Raw genomic sequence first — 13,858 nt, 5'->3', positions numbered from 1 at the left:
AATTTACAATTTGGTCAATACAAGTGCTCCGAGTCTCTCCGTCCCATTGTACTGGAAAATAAACAACAAACAATTTTGCTATTTCTAAAGCGACCTGAAAAATAATTATTTGTGACTCGATGCTAATATCCGCCGGGTCCACTCATTTAGTTTCGTTCAACAGTCATGTAAGTTAAACAAATTTAAAATCTTGACCGTGATAGCTATGGTTGTTGATCACACTCGCTAAACAATGCATTGGGTCGTGAACAAAGCTTGGGGCATTAGTCCATCCGATAACATATCCAGAGTCTATCTATCCTGAAGATGCTAAGTTCCTGAACAAAACGGAAAATAAAAACGAGCAACCGATGGATGGGAGGGCGAGAGATGGAGTGAGACGCAGGTGCTTGTGCCTTAGCTGGAACCCTCCCGTGTCGGCCTCACGCGGCGTCTATCATCTGCGCCAGGGCTATATAGCTCCCTCCTCCGGGTTCCTCCCCTCTCGTCTCCTCGTCAGGCAGATCGATCGAGCCAGCCGCCCTGCTAAGCCTACATACAGACTACAGAGACAGAGGGAAAGAGACAGAGCAGCCCAGCCCAGGCAAGGCAAGTAGTAAAAGGCAAGAGCACGGCACATTAAAAGAGAGGCCGGAGAGGCAGCTAGCAGAGGAGAGAGAGCGCGAGCAGCATATATGGCGATGCCCTTTGCCTCCCTGTCGCCGGCAACCGACCACCGCCCCTCCCCCTCCATCTTCCCCTTCTGCCGCTCCTCCCCTCTCTACCCGTAAGCGCCTCTTCTCCTTCCTCCTCCTCCGCCCGTATAGCTTTGGACATGGCCTAAGAGTTGGTGAGCTAATGTGCAGGGTCGCCGGGGAGGAGGCGCCGCCGCCGCCGCCGCCGTCAGGGCAGCAGCAGCAGCAGCACACGATGAGCGCGAGGTGGGCGCCGAGGCCGGCGACGTTCACGGCGGCGCAGTACGAGGAGCTGGAGCAGCAGGCGCTCATATACAAGTACCTCGTCGCCGGCGTGCCCGTCCCGCCGGATCTCCTCCTCCCCATCCGCCGGGGCTTCGACTCCCTCGCCTCGCGCTTCTACCTGCACCACGCCGCCCGTACGTATCCATCCATCCATCCCTGCAGCACTTTTTTTGCATTGCTTGTGCGATTTGCTTGCTTTGTTTATTCGGATCGAGAGATTTGATTCAGGTGCTCCGGTTTGTTAATTAGTAGGAGTACTACTTCCCGGTCATTTGTTAATCTTGTTCCGGATTTGGTCCGCGGAAAGGGTCGCATTTTTCTAATCCAATACTCGTGCTCGGCTTCGGTTTTAAGATTTGCTCCTCCTATACCTAGCTATAGCCTCCTGTGTTAGTGAGGAGGTTGTTTTTTAATTGGATAGAAGCCTCATGTGGTTTGATTAGATGTTCTTGGCCCATGCGAAAATCTAAAAGAGGTGGTTAGTTTATTGGTCCTTCTCTGATAGGGGTTGTTCCTGTCTGGTTGTTGGGAGCCTTACCCACGCATTCACTACTGGTCCTGCGATTTGAGCCATCATCCTGCATCCCATCACATGGACCCCCAACAAAATATGCAACCAAAAAAGCAAGAAATAATCGGCACAGTACGTACGACCCTCAGATCAGATGCATACAGTTGCTGCTGTGCTTTCCCCCGGAAGTAATTTCGCCTACGTTCTTGGGGGGTGAATGATTGGGTAGATCTGGTACTACTGACCGCGACGGCTCCCGTCCTGTGCACCATCTCCGGCCGGCCGGCCGGCCGCCTGATTGATTGCTGCGAGATGAGATTGGACGCCGTCGTTTGACTGCGACTCTCGCGTCGGCGTCTCCTCCGGATTTGGTCCCTCCGGATGAGCACCGACACCTACGTGTGTACTCCAGATGTAGGCGCGCAGCGATCGATCACATGACATCATTGACTTGTGGTTTTTTGTGTCTGGTTATTTTTTGCAGTCGGGTACGGGTCGTCCTACTTCGGCAAGAAGCTGGATCCCGAGCCAGGGCGGTGCCGGCGTACGGACGGCAAGAAGTGGCGGTGCTCCAAGGAGGCCGCCCAGGACTCCAAGTACTGCGAGCGCCACATGCACCGCGGCCGCAACCGTTCAAGAAAGCCTGTGGAAACGCAGCTCGTCGCACCCCTATCGCAGTCGCAGCAGCAGCAGCAGACCCCCAGCGCCGCCGCGCCCGCCAGAGCAACCGCCTTCCAGAGCCACTCGCTGTATCCAGCGATTGCCAATGGCGGCGGCGGCGCGCCTGGCTCTTTCACCTTGGGGTCTACTCAGCTGCACATGGACAATGCTGCGCCTTACGCGACCGCTGGTGGTGGCGGAAACAAAGATTTCAGGTGATCTCTATTTTTCATCTCTGCAAACATTCCCGTGCTGTTTGCTTGCTGTTTACCAAACTGATACGTGTGTCAGATAGAATGCTTGATTGCATAAGTAGACATCATCACAGTAGGTGTTGATCAGACTAGCAGTGCAGCATCCAGTAGTGGTCTTCTGACCATATGTGTGATCTTATGCCATATCGCCTCGCAGTATCTGACCATGCTTTCTGGGACCAGATTTTAGCCTGAGAAGATTGAGAAACAGAGTGATGCTCTGATGGAAGTTCAGAGCAGGGTGTTCTAGTAGATTGAAATACATCTACAGCTCTGCCCATAAAAGATGAAACGTATCTGGGTTTTATGCTCAGAGCTCGTGCCTGCTGCTCTCTGCCCCTGCTCCATCTTAGACCTGGAATTTATTTTGCTGATTTGTTCTTCCACTGACAAGTGACAAGTGGTGTTTTTCTTGTTTCTGGCCGGACTGGAAATAATGTCAGTTCTGCCCCAGTAAAACTTATCTGTTTCTTCCTTTCTATACCTGAAACCATCTGAAAAGGCTAGCATGATACTGGAAGCCCATCCCCTTTTGCCCATCCATTCTGAACCTTTTTTTTAATCTTTCATCAGAACTTTGTGAGTTAACTACTCCCCTTTACTGAAGTTGGTCATTGTAGGGTTACCTGCGGGGCAGTCGGCACATGAGGCTGCATTGCTGCCAATCATGCTTGCTTAGATGTCTGGCTTCCTATTTTTGTTTTGTTTTATTTTCTCCTGCCATGAACTGCTGCTTTTAAATGTGCAGCACGCTTTGTCCCTTTTGTCTTGTCTAGTAGCCAAGAAATGTGTTTCACAGTTTCAGGTTTAAAGAGGACGTATATTCTAGATCACTATTATCCAATAAGTTCAATTGTAGAAACTCCATCGTGTGTGTGTGTGAATGACTAAATGCTATTTGAGTTTTCAGCCTGCTCTTACGCCTGTGTATATTCTAGATCACTATTATCCGATAAGTTCAGTTATAGAAACTCCATCATTTGTGTGAATGACATGCTATTTGAGTTTCCAGCCTACTCTTAGGCCAATATATATTCAAGGTCACTACTATCCAATAAGTTCAGTTATAGAAACTCCCATCATGTGTGTGTGGATGAGTAGACGCTAATTTGAGTTCCCAGCACTTTTTTTAAGATCTTTGCTTCAACAACGTTGTTTTTCACAAACAGTTTTACTTTACTGTGTTGTATTATACTCATGGTCCGAGCCCTCAATGTAACCTTTGTTGTTGAGTGTATGGATCATTAATCTGCTATATACTCATGGTCCATGGATCATTATACTGTTTTGTACTATAATGATCCATCATGTTTTATGTTACATCATTAATCTGTTATATACTCATGGTCGAGCCCTCAATGTAACCTTTGCAATTCAGGTATTCCACTTATGGAGTGAGGTCTTTGGCGATGGACGAGCAGAGCCAGTTCATGACTGGAGCCATGGATACCTCTATGGATAACTACTCATGGCGCCTACTGCCGTCCCAGACATCTGCATTTTCACTTTCGAGCTACCCTCTGATTGGAACACTGAGTGGTCTAGACCAGAATACAATCTGCTCGCTGCCAAAGGCGGAAAGGGAGCCGTTTTCTTTCTTTGGAGGCGACTTCGTGACGACTGTCGATGAGAACGTGAAGCAGGAGAACCAGACGCTGCGCCCCTTCTTCGACGAATGGCCGAAGGCGAGGGACTCATGGCCGGAGCTGCCCGATGACACCAACACCACCTCCTTCCCGGCGACCAAGCTGTCGATCTCCATTCCCATGACAACCTCCGACTTCTCCACCACCAGCTCCCGGTCACCCAATGGCATATACTCCCGGTAAACTGCCGATCTGGCAGAAGTTTTCTGGTCCTCAAATCAACACAGGTGAGTGAACACCATGTGGATCGGCCCAACTGTCTATGTGAGCTTACTGTCGGTTGCTCATTTTGTATGGAGTAATCCTGGATGTTGCCTCATCATGGTCGTGCAGCACGATGAAATGCTCCATTAATTCCTTTTTTTCCCTGTACTTTTCGAACACTATCCTTGTGTGTTTTGCCATGTATCGTAACTGTATGAAGTTTTCATGTCATCGCTAACTTTTTTCAAAGGCACTTGCTGTTGAAAACGACCATTTTTCTTCCGTTTTGCGCCAGCTCATCCATCAGTTTTCCGTGTATCATTATCCCTTGCGTAAATCCTCAAACGAGACGTGATGCCTTTCTCACTCCGTGTTCTTCACATGGGCTGGGCACTGCACGGTAGCATCTCTTTGCTTTGTCGCGGCGGCAAGCCCCGATCCGGGCTTAGCTTCCTGCGCAATCCTCGGAAGGAAATATAGCAACCGCGGCAGGTATAGTACGGGCATCTTTAGATCATCAGCAAGTTGTTATATGGCCCATCTCCATCCATGCCTCTTTATGGCTCGCTTTGGCGTGTTGAGACGGAAGGGGACACGGTAGATAGCTCGATTAGAAAGAGGAAAGGCTCAATAATGCTGGATGGATCTGCCGCAAAGTTTCGGAAGCTGATGGTGGTGGAGGAACAGGCTGTAAAAAACTCTCACTCGTGGCCGTGGGGGCGTGGGGCCGTGGTCGTTGCACTTGTTGGTCCTGGAAGCAGACGCCGGCGGTACCCCGGTACAGTTAAGCCTGTCGTGGTGCAGTGGTACAAGGGTACACGTACGAGCCCTGCGTCAGTAGCGGCGTGCCGGATGCCTCGTGTGCGGCCTACGGAGGACTACGGCTTTGGCAAATAGCGGCACTGGACGGGTCAGGATTCAGGATGGTGCCATGGAGATGTGCTATTCCTTTCTGATGCAGGACGGGACAACCGGGTCCTTTGAAGATCGATCGAATCTAGCTATTTTTTTTTTTTTGAGAGCAAGAAAGCTAGCCTGATAATTTTCCTTCCTGCGATGCCAAATCCTCCTGGCAACGTCATGTTATCCCGTGTCTATACTGGTACTGGGCCTGTGATCCTACTGCGTCGCAGATCCATACTCTCATAAAAGACGTTTCTGTTTACTGGGCCGGCCCACTTCGGAAGAAGGGATGGGTGTGGCACTGTGGGTTAGTATTTGCGGACTGGACAGGCTGCGGCCTGCGGCTGAAGTCAAACTCACGTAAAGCGGGCCCAGTCCACGGGCAACACATCACGGCGGGAGGAGACGGCAGTGCGGGAGAGAGACGGCACGGCAGATTCACGCGAGCGAAGGCCAGGCCTCTCCCCCCCTTCCTCCGTTCGGTTTCCCACGAGATCCGACTGCCGACTACTCGTAGGCCAGGCGGCGGCGCCGGCGCGCGAGAAGGGGGAGCGGAAATGGGGTGGGGCGTGGTGGTCTACGAGGGCACGGTGGTGGGGTCGTCGCTGGTGGGGCTGGGGTGGGCGGGGCTGTGGTTCCTCAACCGGCGGCTGTACAAGGAGTACGAGGAGCGGCGGGCGCTGGTGCAGATCCTCTTCGGCCTCGTCTTCGCCTTCTCCTGCAACCTCTTCCAGCTCGTCCTCTTCGAGATCCTCCCCGTCCTCTCCAAGCACGCGCGCTTCCTCAACTGGCACCTCGACCTCTTCTGCCTCATCCTCCTCCTCGTCTTCGTCCTGCCCTACTACCACTGCTACCTGCTGCTCCGCAACTCAGGTGCCCGCCCCCGCCGGCCCAACCTAGGAGCACCCGGATTGGTTGAGCGTATTTGTGTGTGCCTGTGGCTGTTCTGATCGGCTGATCGGTTGGTGGTTGCAGGGGTAAGAAGGCAGCGGGCATTCCTTGTCGCGGCACTCTTCCTGATGGTCTTCCTGTACGGGTTCTGGCGCATGGGGATTCATTTCCCCATGCCTTCTCCAGAGAAAGGTTTGATTACAATCATGTGATGCTTGATAGTCTCGCAGTAACTACTCTAGTTGCTACGACTTCTGATATTGAATCTGACGCATTGTATTTTTTAGAAAATTTGCATGCCTGTTCGATGTGCTCTCATGCCTACTTTGTCATTGGGTTTTATTTGGTGCCCGCTCTGTAGGTTTTTTTACGATGCCGCAATTGGTTAGTAGGATTGGCGTGATTGGAGTGAGTGTCATGGCTGTTCTTTCTGGTTTTGGTGCTGTCAATCTGCCCTACAGCTACCTGTCGCTCTTTATCAGGTTTAATTTCAAATAATTCCTTTCGGTTGGTTTATGCAAAAATACATACTGCACATCAGTTTGATCATATGCTGGCCCTTCAGGGAAATCGACGAAACGGACATTAAAGCTTTGGAACGGCAACTGATGCAGTCCATGGAGACATGTATTGCTAAGAAAAAGAAAATTGTTCTGTCCAAAATGGAGATGGAGAGGATCCAGGGATCAGAGGAGGTCTGTTAACCAGTCATAATTATTGGATTGACATTGAAATGTACTGTTCGTGCTTATTATACATAAATTCTGTGCTCACATAGAGGCATAGTGGTCCATTCCCAATGGGTAAAAAAGTTTTTGTGATTTAGCCTTTTATGATTTTTTTTTGTTGCCTTTGCTCATGTATGATAACAGCCCATTAACAAGGAAAGACAAATGTCATAACTCATAAGTAACAGGATAACACACATTAAGATCGCAGCTTGCCATAACACACACTTCTGTTATTTTGGTGTTTGCACTGTATGACTATCAGTACAAATGTTAATACTTGCAGAAGCTTAAAGCCAGATCATTTCTAAAGCGTATAGTTGGAACAGTTGTTCGATCTGTACAAGAAGATCAAACTGAGCAGGGTATGTTGCATTGTTTGCTGCCTTTGTTGCTGACTCTGCGGTTTTCTCCCTTAGTGATAACTGATATGTTTCAATTCCTTTTGTCTTGTAGACATAAAAAACTTGGAAGCAGAGGTCCAGGCATTAGAAGAGCTTTCCAAACAGCTATTCCTTGAGATATATGAACTCCGTCAAGCTAAGGTATTCTTTTTGCACATTTGGTCAGTGTTAATATCAGCAACCAATTATTTGGACCTACCCTCTGCACTTTCTAAATCGTGTGGTGTTTAATCCTTCGATCACCTGGGATTTGCGATCTCACCTGATTTTGTTGTTGGCAATTCATCAAGGATTTGGTGAGACAAGTGTGAGAACTGATAGTCTATCACAAAAGATATCTGAACAGCAGCATAGATGTTTTAAAACTTACTCTAGTTCATTGACTTGTTTCGTAGATGAGTATTCTTGGGTTTTCCCTTATAGATGGATGTCTTTTTGTATGATGTATATGTTGGCCTCACATAACTTGCTTGTACCTTATCTTCTTTTCTTTTTTGAAATTATAGCATATCTTCGAAGTTCGAAGATTGCTTTCGCTGTTTGGTTGCATTCATTTATTTGGTTCTCTTGCTTTTGTGGGGATATCATGTCACGGCAGTGGCTATTATGCTACTCCCTCCGTCCCATAATATGAGGCACGCACGCATCCCTAAATTGTCAATTTAACTAGCTAAATATAAATTAAAAAATTATATCATTAGAAAGTTTTTTCAATAACAAATCTAATGATGTACTTTTTGTTAAAAAATATACATATTTAGTTAATCAAATTGAGAATCTAGGTATGCGTGCGTGCCTCATATTATGGGACGGAGGGAGTAGTAGTAGATACTTTCTTCAAAATATATGACCTAAGCATTTTTACACAATTCTTAAATTACCTTCCAGATAGCTGCTGCATATTCTCGAACTTGGAGAGGACATTTTCAGAATCTTCTGGGATATGCCTTGTCAGTATATTGTGTTTACAAGATGCTCAAGGTACTACTCTAAAAAGCATTCTGTTATTTTTCTCAATGCATCTCCCTGGTTCACATACTAAGTACCAACACGTCACAGTGAAAAATATGGCAAAGCTAGAGTAACAAAAATGTTTTGTGCTCTCCAACTGATCCAACTTTGTTTTGTGAGATTCTGTTATTTCTTAATGCACTTGTAAGCAATCTCACTCTTCTTTTTCTTTATATTTTTTTTGCAGGCCTTGCAGAGTGTAGTCTTTAAATCGGTACAGACTTCTCCATTTATTCATGGACCTGAGACCAATTGCTCGCTGTTTCTAGTTCTTGAAATTTCATTGTTTATCTTCCAGGCTGGCTCTGTTGATCCGGTGACTATGACGATTACCATTTTTTTGAGGCATTTTGATATCGGTATCGATGTCTCACTTTTATCACAGGTGGGTATCCTAAAGCTAAGATAACCCTCAAATGAATTCGGTATTACTTCGGAACATCATTCTCTGTAGATTTGACCAAAACTGCATCACTATGTAAAGTTGTAACACTCTTTCAAATTTCCCATAAAATATGTATAATTTAGCATGTCATTTGAGTATTTGACGTTCTTCTGAAACTCTTCACTGTACTATATCTAGATACTCTCCCTGAGTCACAATGTATGTCATCTTAGAATCTGTGCCAGTCAAACATTTTTGGGTTTTACTCCCTCTGTTCCTTTGAATAAGGCATACATCTTTTTTTGCTAATACCAAGGAAAAGTAGCACCGATGCAAATTCCTAATTACTCTCCTTGCAAAGCGCGCTGCCCTTCTCGTGGTTGGCTGCATGCAACGCAAAATCCGTAATTAATCTTCGTGCTGCTCTGCTCATTGGCTGCATGCACATGCACCAGTTAATGCAGCATTATGCGCCTTATTCAAAGGATTTTTTGAAGAAAAAATATGCGCCTTATTTATAGGAACAGAGGGAGTATAATCAATGGAGAGTGACATGGCAACATCTACAACACTACATTGATATTACTGGATGTATAATAAAATATACTTCACAATTTAACCACATTCTTACTTACATCTGTCCTGCCCTTGCCTTTGTGCTTGCAGTACATATCTTTGATGTTCATCGGGATGTTGGTTGTCGTATCTATTCGAGGTTTCTTGGCAAATGTTATGAAGGTGAGTGTTCTGTTTGGTTGCTACTTGTTATTTTACACACTGGCATATTAACCGTTTGTTGCTACGGACTAAAAAAATGATAGATGTATAAAGACTATGTGTTGTCTCAGATCAAATAATTTATACACACAAATATAGTTTTTGCCTGATCAATAGGGGAACGGTCTGAATGTGACGGACCACCGCGACCAATTGACTTATTTATAAGAGTAAAGATAAAGATGAGTTTCGGACTTATTATCAGTGTCTTCTGTACCATAATTGCTGATCCATTGATGTCATGACTTGTCGAAACATGTTAGTAATTTCAATAAATGCATTTCAATTGCTTGTAATGCAGATACCATCTTTGCCAACCTGCACTGTCCATTTACTTAAGTATGCTTCCAACTGTTATAGTAGTTTCGCTTGTAACCGAGCATACAAACTTGATGCTACCATGTCTCATTTTCTATGCAGTTCTTCTTTGCCGTTTCTAGAGTTGGGAGCGGCTCAACAACAAATGTAGTCCTTTTCTTATCTGAGATTATGGGCATGTACTTCATATCATCTATTCTTCTGATAAGGAAAAGTCTAGCAAATGAGTACAGGTATTCCTCTATTGATTGAGACTGCTGCGCTTCCCTATATACTGGCCTGGCCTTATATTGTTTTATCTTTCTATAAGTGTATTTTCAGCTTTGATTGTGAGTTTACAACTGGGTCTTCATTCTCTATTGTATTAATAGCTACAGCTACAGATTCATGTACAATGCTGTTTGGTCAAGATATCTTTAACCCCCTTTTGCACAATGTGTGAAAATTAAAATTTTGAAATGCGCTATTATATAGGAAGATGAAACTATTTGTTCAACTGAATATATTAAGGGGTGTCTATGTACTACTTTAGTTAAAGATAACTTCACCTTTTCCAATGTCATAGCTTTTCCATCCCCACCACTCTACCTGTAAGAAAAGTGTATCAAAATAGCATAAGCTACAAACGCACGTAGCATAGCCACTCCAATACATTAATTCTGCTATTTTATTTGACTGCAATTTTTAACTTTGACTGTAAATTTCTTATACAATATTTTATTAATAGTTACAAAATCACAATCACAAGTGCTCTTGAATATGCATCCAAATGGTACCAATTGCATTTAACATAAGCACATATTATTGCATTAATTGTTGGTCAAAGCATGGATTTGGACAGCAAAATACATTTTGGAACAATGGGAGTAATACAGATTGGATATGAAATCTATTAGTAGATTTGAAAGGCGTAGAAGTTATGTAATGAACGTCACATAACTAGACACATGCGTACCTATAGCCAATTTGAGAAGGAAACTACAACCATCAATATACACGTGTGCATGCATCTGAGATGTCGTAGGGCTAAGCAATTGATCATGATCTATTCAAAAACTTTAATTATGGACCCAATCTCTGACTACTGAGCATGGAAAAGGAAGTGATACTAATTTGGAAGACAAAACGGACTTGCTTGGCATTAATTATATTCTTAGCCATAGGCTATAACATGCAGTTCGTTTGTTCCCTGCAAAAAAAAGGAGTCTTTTGTGAGAAAAGGAGCCAAAATAGTTTGATTCCTATCATCGAATTAGTACATTGCAGACTAATAAATATCTTGAGGTGAAAAGAAAACGGAATATAACAGTCGTATTAAATCTAGCTGCGCGAATGCCTGAACTTCTGTGCTTTATGTTTCTGCAAGATTTGGAATTTGCATCATAATCGCATTCTGTTGAAAAAATTGATGTTTTTATTTGCTCAGGGTGATTATCACAGAGGTTTTGGGTGGTGATATTCAGTTTGACTTCTACCACCGGTGGTTTGATGCTATATTTGTGGCGAGTGCATTCCTGTCGTTGCTTTTGATTTCAGCCCAATACACTTCCCGGCAAGCAGACAAGCATCCAATTGACTGAGGCATCTTGTCCCACTTGTGCATAGTGTTCGTTTTAACCATTATTTGGCTAAGGTATGTGCTTATGTTTCGTACTGCATCCATTGAATGTGACTTTTGTTGATATTTTCCTGCTTGCTTGGCCAGGTTGACCCATTTTTTCTATCATGGTTCCCCAAGGGGTTGTTTCTTGGGAGACCTCCACAGTCCAGACACAGTTACAGAACATAACATACTATCAGTTAACTCAACAAAGGCGTCTCTTTGCTTTAAAGTATGGATGCAAGTTGGCATCTAATCATGATTATGGCTGTGTGCATAGATGATGCATAGGCCGGGGGGCTTCCCTCCTTTTTGAAAAAAAAAATCTAATCATGATTAACAGTTCCTCCATATCCAAGACATCAGTGCTGGCCCTGCAGCTGTCAGGAAAGTTTTGCGTGGTGATGCTGCAATGGGTATATTGTGAAGACAAGTGAGGAAGCCGCCTCCTAGGAATGGAGTGTGATGGTGTAAAATAGCTTTGGAATAGTGTGTTAGCATGCAGTTGATGTACCCTCCACGATTCTTTTGGCCACCGTCTGATGCCCGCCACAACTTTCTAGTAGAAAATTTTGATTATTATGGTCATTTGATCGTTATTTTCTCTTGGGATTATGTGCCACTGCAGGATCCACTGTATGGTTGTATGTACTTGTAAAGTGAAGTCTAAAGAGAAAAATGTATTCTGATTATAACCTCTTGCTTCTCTGATCCAACTTCCAGTCTTGTCTCACTTTACCACGGCGTAGCGCGTCGTTGCCACTCAAGCAATTATAGTGGCTTGGCCGGAACAGTTTTGTGGGTATTACTGCATCCAGTTTCTACTTCTACCCTGTCATACTGAAGAGACGACGTGTATGCACACGGCCAATTTTGCATCCGGCCAGGACCGTGAAAGAACAGCCTCAAGAGTCAAGATCATATCCCCAGACCGAAACACTATAGCAGAGCAGGGCACAAGATGGCTTGACGCGGCCTGTCACGCTAGCTAGTGCCTTTCTCTCTGGCTGCGTGTCTCCGGTGCTCCTCATGCCCCGGAACCGCCGACCGATGTGTCCGGTCTTTTTGTCACAGACAAAGCCATGCATTGACGCATGCACGTCCAAGGTCTAAATAGCGAGCGTGAAAGAGACAAATCTGCCACACTGCACACACCCACACCCCGCCTGCATGCACCAACGTACTTGTACTTCTTACGTTCGATCGGGCTTAGGGTTCTGTCTCGTATGCAGCCACCACCACAAGCGGCAATGCTGCGTGCCTGTGCCACAAGCCTTTAATTGCAACGATAGCAGCTGCATGCCACTTCTGAAGCGCGCACGCGCCTAAGGACGTACTACGTTTGTAGTACGTGCCTTTGCTTTGGCAGGCGGCCGGTGCCAAGGCGAGCCAGCGACACAGGTACGACGAGGGGCCGTGTCCAGCTGACACGGTCGTCGATGATGCGTGTAGTGTAGCCGAGCAGGAGCCATGTTACGAGCCTCGAAATGGCGAGACCGGTCTGACGTACCGTACGTCCGGCCGGTCAGAAGAGAGCGTGCACACAGCGGGCGTGTGGAGGAAAGAAAACCCCATTCAGAAAAGAGAGAACCGGGCCTGCTGACTGCTGAGTCGAGCTCGATCGAGCCAGCCGATCCATCCATCAGGTGTGTCGTTCCAGTCTTCCAGAGGAGAGGAGTCGCCCTGTTCATTAACAGGGGCCTATAAAGGCTGCACGTACCACGTACGCCGCCGTGCATAACAGGACGCGCCCCATGGCCATGCATGCATTGAGCCGTCGCGATCGATCTCGAGTCGCACAGCACGGATCTAGATACTCCGTAGCTTAGCTAGCTTAGCTAGCACGCACCCGTATCATATCAGGCCGATGTTTGCAGAGTAGCACACGAGCGCTAGAAACAGGTAGGCCGGCGAGCGCGTTGCGTGGAAACACGATGGCCGAGCGCGACGAGACGTCGGCGTCTCTGTGTGTCTCGTGGGTGCGTGTCATCCATCCAATTGGTGTTGGACTGTTGGTTGGGGGCTAACAAGCTGAGCTGCTGAGCCCCGGTTGGGCGACTTGGGAGTTTGGGACTTGTGAGCGAGCTGGACAGGGTGAGCGATCGAGAGACGATCTGAGACGGACTCGACCGGACTCGAGTGGCCTTTTCCCAAAGGCTGCTGCTCACTCACACGAGAGGAGAGACCCATCCCTCCGCTCAAGCTCCGTCCAGTCCCCACACCGGGCTCGGTGCATCGTGCCATTTCTAGCATCGCAGCTAGCCTGCCTGCCTTTACCCCCTTTCCTCAAAGATTTGCTCTCGCTGATCGCTTTTTTTGCTCATCGGAGAACCTCGATTTGTCCGCTACAGTCGAAACCCCAGCCCTAGGCCTTGATCACTCAGGCCTTCTCTACCGTCTGGTCGTTTTCCCCGTCTACACAGAAGAAACAGTGCGTGCATTGCAGTCGATCGAGCGATATGCCATCATAATGTGCTGCTGTACTTGAGCTTCGATCGAGCGTTTGTGTATCGTCCGAGAGAAGCAAAGGAGAGGAGAAACCGATCGACGGGCACAGTGGGCTAGCAGTAGCCTAGTGTATCCTGGTCCTGGCAGCTAGTACACGAT

The 13,858-nt window shown here is 46.5% G+C and overlaps 2 protein-coding genes across 2 annotated transcripts; both read left to right on the top strand.

Moving 5' to 3' along the window:
* The first annotated feature begins 460 nt into the window (after positions 1-460).
* Positions 461-4,496, top strand: LOC100833962 (growth-regulating factor 3). The gene is made up of 4 exons (XM_003580401.4): positions 461-766; positions 846-1,093; positions 1,955-2,345; positions 3,763-4,496. Exons 1-4 carry the CDS (start codon positions 675-677, stop codon positions 4,211-4,213), a joined length of 1,182 nt encoding a protein of 393 aa, XP_003580449.1. The 5' UTR covers positions 461-674; the 3' UTR covers positions 4,214-4,496.
* A 1,049-nt stretch (positions 4,497-5,545) lies between these two features.
* LOC100825374 (GPCR-type G protein COLD1) lies at positions 5,546-11,960 on the top strand. The gene is made up of 13 exons (XM_003580373.4): positions 5,546-6,010; positions 6,113-6,220; positions 6,390-6,510; positions 6,594-6,723; positions 7,043-7,121; positions 7,213-7,301; positions 8,049-8,141; positions 8,359-8,385; positions 8,470-8,556; positions 9,223-9,294; positions 9,754-9,884; positions 11,078-11,284; positions 11,357-11,960. Exons 1-12 carry the CDS (start codon positions 5,695-5,697, stop codon positions 11,229-11,231), a joined length of 1,407 nt encoding a protein of 468 aa, XP_003580421.1. The 5' UTR covers positions 5,546-5,694; the 3' UTR covers positions 11,232-11,284; positions 11,357-11,960.
* The last annotated feature ends 1,898 nt before the right edge of the window (positions 11,961-13,858 follow it).

This window comes from Brachypodium distachyon, chromosome 5 (genome assembly GCF_000005505.3).
Source record: "Brachypodium distachyon strain Bd21 chromosome 5, Brachypodium_distachyon_v3.0, whole genome shotgun sequence".
Classification (NCBI taxonomy): Eukaryota; Viridiplantae; Streptophyta; class Magnoliopsida; order Poales; family Poaceae; genus Brachypodium; species Brachypodium distachyon.
This window is presented reverse-complemented; position numbering and strand designations above follow the sequence as displayed.

What these genes read in the sequence shown, in the direction of transcription:
- LOC100825374 (XM_003580373.4), top strand. Translation starts at nt 5,695, where the DNA reads ATGGGGTGGGGCGTGGTGGTCTACGAGGGCACGGTGGTGGGGTCGTCG. An exon ending in TACCTGTCGCTCTTTATCAG is followed by an intron (nt 6,511 to 6,593) that starts GTTTAATTTCAA and finishes CTGGCCCTTCAG; the next exon opens with GGAAATCGACGAAACGGACA. An exon ending in GTGTTTACAAGATGCTCAAG is followed by an intron (nt 8,142 to 8,358) that starts GTACTACTCTAA and finishes TTTTTTTTGCAG; the next exon opens with GCCTTGCAGAGTGTAGTCTT.
- LOC100833962 (XM_003580401.4), top strand. Translation starts at nt 675, where the DNA reads ATGGCGATGCCCTTTGCCTCCCTGTCGCCGGCAACCGACCACCGCCCC. An exon ending in CTACCTGCACCACGCCGCCC is followed by an intron (nt 1,094 to 1,954) that starts GTACGTATCCAT and finishes TATTTTTTGCAG; the next exon opens with TCGGGTACGGGTCGTCCTAC. An exon ending in GGCGGAAACAAAGATTTCAG is followed by an intron (nt 2,346 to 3,762) that starts GTGATCTCTATT and finishes TTTGCAATTCAG; the next exon opens with GTATTCCACTTATGGAGTGA.